This window comes from Lynx canadensis, chromosome F2 (genome assembly GCF_007474595.2).
Source record: "Lynx canadensis isolate LIC74 chromosome F2, mLynCan4.pri.v2, whole genome shotgun sequence".
In the NCBI taxonomy this organism is placed as follows: domain Eukaryota; kingdom Metazoa; phylum Chordata; class Mammalia; order Carnivora; family Felidae; genus Lynx; species Lynx canadensis.
Window position 1 is genome coordinate 37,022,070 of NC_044320.2, and position 6,886 is coordinate 37,028,955.

Here is a 6,886-nt window from a genome sequence, read left to right on the forward strand (position 1 = left end):
ACTCATGAACCATGAGATGATGACCTGAGCTGAAGTCGGGTGCTTAACCAACTGAGCCACCCAGGTGCCCCAGGATCTTTTTTTTTTTAGTTTATTTATTTTGAGAGAGAGCTAGCAAGTGGGGGAAGGGCAGAGAGGGAGGGAGAGAGAATCCCCAGCAGGCTCTGCACCATTAATGTAGAGCTTGTCGATGTGGGGCTCAAGCTCGTGAACTGTGGGATCATGACCTGAGCCAGAATCAAGAGAGTCAGATAGTTAACTGAGCCACCCAGGCACCCCAAAAGTCAAATTGGTTGTATTTATCTTATTTTCAGGTAGGTTGCTTTTAAATACAAACTCTTAAGTTGTAGTGGTGTTTATTATTATGTCTTTTTTAAAGAATCAGGTCAAATTCATAGGATCATTTTTAATATATAGATGCTCATGATTTTTTGATTCATTGTTCTGTCAAGTAGAATGGCTTTTAGTGTATTCAGATTTTGTTTCACACTCAAACATGGCCAGCATATTTAATTAAAATCCTTTATGTCCTTTTTGTGTTATTCTGTTAGTATCTTACTTGGCAGACAGCTAATTTTTCCTATTTTATTTGGATGGCTGGTACTGTTCCGTGTGCTGCAGTAGAATTTAAATAATCAAATAAAAGGAGGCTAAAAAAATGCTGGTAGCTGTTTCTAAAATAGTTTCTTAATTCCTAGGGATTCTTAATGGAATTATTTGAAGATATGTATTATAGTAGTCTGATATTACATGTAATTTCAGTTTTTATCTCCTCCCTGCTTTTTAAGGTTGGAAGTACAAGCAGACGTACAGAAAGAACGGTACAGTCTAAGTGGAGAATCTGGCACAGTCAGCTTGGGAACAGTTAGTGATAATGCCAGCACCAAAGCAATGGCAGGATCTATTCTGAATTCCTACATCCCGTTGGACAAGTAAGGAAAGAACTGTTATAAAGTTAAAGATTTTTTTCTTTAATTGTTTAATGTTTATTCTTGAGAGAGACAGAGCACAAGTGGGGGAGGGGCAGAGAAAGAGGGAGACCTAGAATCCAAAGCAGGCTCCAGGCTCTGAGCTGTCAGCACAAAGCCTGATACGGGGCTCGAACCCATGACCTGATCATGAAATCATGACCTGAGCCGAGGTCAGACGCTCAACTGACTGAGCCACCCAGGTGCCCCAAAAGTTAAAGTATTTTCTAAATTAATTTTAAAAGAATTATTCCTATCATTAGGCAAAACTATCATAAATAGTGGTTACCAACTATTGGGTTCTCTGGGAAAAGCAAATGAAGAGATGTCCAGAGTAGGCAAATCCATAGAGACAGAAAGTATATTAGGTGTTGTCAGGGTGGGAAGACAGGCAGTGGAAGTGGATACAGAGTTGCTTGTGGGAGTGATGAAAATGTTGTGAAGTTAGGTGGTGGTGTGATGGTTGTACAACTCTGTGAATACACTAGAGAACATTGAATTGTGTGCTTTAAACAGGAATTTTGTGATATGTAAATTACATCTCAATAAAGCTATTCTGAAAAAAAATGGAGAAGGTAACATAGTACCTGGAACAGCATAAGCAATAAATGTAGCTATTTCTGTTTTTTTTTTTTTAATTAAAGCATTATTGTAAATATAGTCCTATCCTATTATTTCAAGTAATTTTTTTAAATTTTTTTAATGTTTTTTTATTTATTTTTGAGACAGAGAGAGAGCATGAATGGGGGAGGATCAGAGAGAGAGGGAGACACAGAATCTGAAACAGGCTCCAGGCTCTGAGCTGTCAGCACAGAGCCCGACACGGGGCTTGACCTCACAGACCATGAGATCATGACCTGAGCCGAAGTCGGATGCCTAACCGACTGAGCCACCCAGGCGCCCCTCAAGTAATTTTTTAATAGAACTTGTCCGACATCAATTTGTTCTGACAGCTTTTATGTAGTCTTTGAATTTTTCACCCCCTTTGCTGTTAACCTGAATCAAAATAAAAGGAAGTTAGAAATTTGTTTATATTTGTTACTCTTGTGTTCCAGAGAAGGCAACAGTCTGGAGGTGCAAGTAGATATTGAATCAAAGCCATCTAAATTCAGGCACAACAGCGGAAGTAGTAGCGTGGAGGATGGCAGCGCCGCTCGGAGTCATCCTGGTGGTTCATCCAGTGGCTTGCCTGAAGGTAAATCCGGTGCCACCAAGTGGTCCAAAGAAGCAACAGCAGGAAAGAAAGCAAAAAGTGGTAAATTGAGGAAAAAGAGTACCATGAAGATAAATGAGACCAGAGAGGACATGGATGCACAGTTGTTAGAACAGCAAAGCACGAACTCAAGTGAATTTGAGGCTCCATCCCTGAGTGACAGTATGCCATCTGTAGCGGATTCGCACTCTAGTCATTTTTCTGAATTTAGTTGTTCTGACCTAGAAAGCATGAAAACTTCTTGTAGTCATGGTTCCAATGATTATCATGCCCGCTTTGCTACTGTTAACATTCTTCCTGAGGTAGAAAATGACCGTCTGGAAAATTCTCCACATCAGTGTAGCATCTCTGTGCTTACCAAAACTGCTTCGTGTTCAGAAGTTCCACAGTTGAATCATATTGCTGAAGAACATGGTAACAATGGAATAAAACCCAATGTTGATTTATATTTTGGTGATGCACTAAAAGAAACAAATAATAACCACTCACATCAGACAATGGAATTAAAAGTTGCAATTCAGACTGAAATTTAGGCCTATAAATGCTGCAAATTAATTACCACTGAACAACCTTGTTTGGAGCTGGTTGAACTACATGTGACTACTTTAAGTTTCAAGTTACCAGCAAATGCCAGGTTGCATAATCTAATGCAGATACATTTTCTGTGTTCAGCAAAGCATTGTGTTTCATGTGGATCTTAATTACCAAACTATGAAATGAAGGCTTTAAAAAGTGCATTATTGTAAGGACAATAATTCTTAAGAGAAGTATGTTTTGTGTGTTCACCACAAAACAATGCTTGAAGCACATACTGTGTATTTAGATAGAAATTTGGCTTAATTTATAATCAGTATAAAGTACTAATGCAATTAGAAACATTCTTATGAAGAAAACTTGAGGCTTAGGGATAAGTGGTTAGTGACATTTTATTGAAACCACTAAAGGATACTGTTTAAAGAACTTTGCAGGTTACTCTCAGTATATGATCCTCTTTGTAACATTTCTATTCATAACTGAGCATAAATTTCATTTTTTTTCTTCATATGCAATGTGGATATATAAAGCTTAATGCAGCCCATTTGCTACCATTTGGATACTTAGACACTCTGAGCAAGATTGTGGCAGTTTTTGCACAACTTTGAAATAGAAATACCTGGTACTCTCTATATCTTGCATCTTGCTGTTGCCATCTTAGAAGCAAAGCGTAAAAGTAGGTAATTAAGTATACTGACAGCACCAAATAAGATCTATAAAACTACAAAATACAATTCCATTAGTTTATAAGTATTACAAAAAAGTCACCTTCTACCAAGGGGATGTTTGCACCCCATTGATTCTTGGTGCCTTTGGAATAGACTGGATTTTAAGGGCCTAGTTGTTTGAAGATTTTGCTATATTGTTTTCCATAGTGTCCTCTCTAGCCACTTTGGATTATGTAGACAAATACAAGATAGATAAACATGATTAATAATAACAATGCTGAAAAAGTATTAGCCTACCAAAGACACACTCAGGCTTCAGTGATTACATAACCTCAGTTTTTAACACATGCATATCTTCTCTGATCATGAGCTCAAAGCACGGTGCAGAGTTTGTACCAAGTACTGAGGAGGGGATCCGTGTATGGCTGGCTTTACTTTCTTTTGCTTTTGTTTATGGAGGGTGGTCAGCTGACATAAACAGAAGTTGGCCAAAATACTGCCTATACTGTTAATTCACTTATATAAAACAGGTTAACCTCAATGATAGCAGTTGAAATGTTCCATCTTAAGTGTTTCTGTTAAGTATTACCATTATGGTGCTACTGAGCGTTTTCTTTTGATAAAAAGAAAAATGCCCTGGGCTGCAGTCTTCTTCCATCACTTGTTCTCACCAGGTCCATTAATATGCTTATAACACTAGTGCCAGTTATTTTATTTGATAATGCTTATTACGGTATTTGTATATTTGTTTGCATTCCAATTTTGTTCAACAGTGAGTGTGTAAACTGCATACATTAAATAAATGTAAATACTAATGTATTGCTGCCTTATGGTTCGTTTGCAAGTGTTTTTATAAGAACAAGAATACTTATTTGCTATATGGCAGGTATTTATAGATCTTGCAAGCTATTGAGATGATTCTGTATCCTAGTCTCAGCCCAAAAGGAAGCATCTGCTGAAATTCTCAACAATGTTAGAAACTGTCCTTTCTTCATGTCTGATACTTGCCTTTCCTCTAGAAAGAAGCTGCTTTATTCATCAACATATTTTATTTTTTAAAGTGAATTGGTTGGAAAGTAAATAGACCCATCATTAAATTGTGAAAAGATAAGTATTATAAATCCTCATCTTAACAGAAAAGTAAAAAGATCTTAAAAGACTATTCTAAGATTTTCTCTGGCAACATAAGACCATGAAACTAGAGCCATTTAAATTTAAGCTAGTAATTGTAATCAAATGCTTTCCCTCCTCGTAGCCTCTAAAAAATGCATTGGTAATTGTTTAAATTTCCTGTTACATAGTTAATAATGAAACTAATATGTATGCATATGTTGCCCACCTTCTTGACGTTTCTGTAAAAGACCGAAGATTAAATGGAAAGTGAAATGAGTTTTGGAGGAATACGGCAAAAGTGGTGCCACGTAGGAGGTCAGTGCATTCAGTGTACCTCATTCCACTTCTGGTTGTGCCCTCAACAAGTACTGCCCCAGTCTCACTTGAAAAAATGGTCTAAACCTTTCCACTGGTTTCAGAAGTTCCTTCATCCCCCACGGATCCTTCACACTTGGATTAATTTAGGACCAAGCCAAATTCCCCTGGAGCTCAATTCTGAGAACACGAGAATACTCCAGGGTTCAAGCAGGCCTAAACTCACCAAAATCTTTGTAAGACCATTTGTAGTTTGCTTTTTTTTAAGGCCTACAGGGGAAAAGTCACAGAGTAGTGAGAGAGAAGAATACAAAGATTATAATGGCATTACTCTACTGTTCGTTATGTAGACCACCAGTTTACTGGGATTCTCTTAAATATACAATTCCCAGCCTCAGAGCACTGAATCTGCTTTTATGGAAAATTTACACAGTCCATCACTATTATTTTCACTGCAAATTGAGTTAATTTGTAAATATGTAAGACTTTCCACAGCATATTGTCTAGTTAAATGTAAACTTTGACCACCAAAGGATAAAATACATGTTGAAAACCATCATAGCTATTAATTCCTACATGAGCAAAATACCTAACCTCCTGTTCTCTGATCGTTTTGCCTTTATAGCCAGAGTCATTAGGATTCTCAGGGCTACGTTTTATATGGTTCCTTTTAATAGGCTTGTTTTATTTATTTCCCTTATTGAAGCATGAGTTATCATTGCTAAAAGCCAATGTTTACATACTGGTGGGCTTTGAATGCTCAGAATAGTATTGTAAACTTGGGGAGAGTTACAGTGTTTTGGTAACCATCATTTAATAGATGAATAGTGAAAGGGAGTTTGCAGGTTTTAAATTTAGTTCAAATTTAATCATTGTATTTCATATGCTAGTCAGAATTTTTGGGATTCCTGCCAATTTATTCAACTAAGTAACAAAGTAGACTGGAGATACAGCATTGTATCAGACACCGTGGCTTCAATGACCTTATACTATAGTTGGGGGAGAGAGACATGAAAAACATACACATAGCTTAAAATGGTGTCAGATGATGGGTGTTATGAAAAACATGAAGTGTGGAATAAAGGGACTAGAGGTATTGGGTAATGCTGTTTTATACAGAGCATTTCTGCTTAGATAACATTAGTGTAAAGATCTAAAAGATCCAAACCAAATGGATGAGCATTGCAGAAAGAGATCTTCTCCCAGGTGAGTTAATGGACTATTTAGACATCAGTCTTGGTATTTGACATCTAGTAAGACAAATCTGCCACCTTGTTTTTCTTGGAGAGTGTGTTGACTATTCTTGACACTTTACATTTCCATAACCACTTTAGAGTAACGTTGAATTCCGCCAGTTTTAGTTGGGATTACATTGGGTCTATAATTATCCCTGTGGAGGTCTTTTGTGTGTTCTGTTAAATTTTATTCCTGGGGAACTTTATATTTTCTTCAATGCCATTTTCTGTTTGTTACTGATAGTATATATAAATACAGCTGATTTTTGTGTAATTTCATAGCTAGGGAATATAACTTTTAATTCCAGTAGTTAAGCTTCTTTGACATTTCTGTGTACACAGTCGTCATGTGTGAATAATTTATTTTTTTATCTAACATTTTTACAGTGCTCTGAATTGTCCAACACTTTCTACATACTTTTAAAATATTAACTTATTTATTCTTCAGACAACTCTCTGAAGGAGGTATTTATTGTCCCCGTTTTATAGATGAGGAAACAGAGGCACAGAGTTAAGTATTTTGTCCAGGGTGACATGGCTGGTAAGTGGCAAAGCCAGGATTCAAATGGTTTTGTTTCTTCCCCTTTGATCTTTCTATCATGTATTTCTTTTTCTGGCTCATTTGCACTGGCTAGGACTTCAAGTGTAAGGTGCTGAATAACAACCATTAAGTATGATATTTGTGTGGATAAATTTGTAGATGCCCTTTATCAAGTTTATTAAGTTGTCTTTTAGTTTGCCAATAGTTTTTACCTTGAGAAATATGTTGAATTTTATTGACTGCTATTGGAAGGGACATCTGTCATATAATTGTGATTTATTCCTTTAAGGGTTAATATG

General features: G+C 36.6%; 1 protein-coding gene across 3 annotated transcripts in view; it reads left to right on the forward strand.

Moving 5' to 3' along the window:
- RNF19A (ring finger protein 19A, RBR E3 ubiquitin protein ligase) overlaps positions 1-4,202 on the forward strand; it is a 58,269-nt gene extending 54,067 nt beyond the window's left edge. For all 3 annotated transcript variants that reach the window (XM_030303845.1, XM_030303847.1, XM_030303846.1), the window contains exons 9-10: positions 789-932; positions 2,024-4,202. In XM_030303845.1, the coding sequence (XP_030159705.1) occupies positions 789-932; positions 2,024-2,714 (835 nt within the window). In that variant the 3' untranslated portion in view covers positions 2,715-4,202. The remainder of the gene's footprint in view (positions 1-788; positions 933-2,023) is intronic.
- The last annotated feature ends 2,684 nt before the right edge of the window (positions 4,203-6,886 follow it).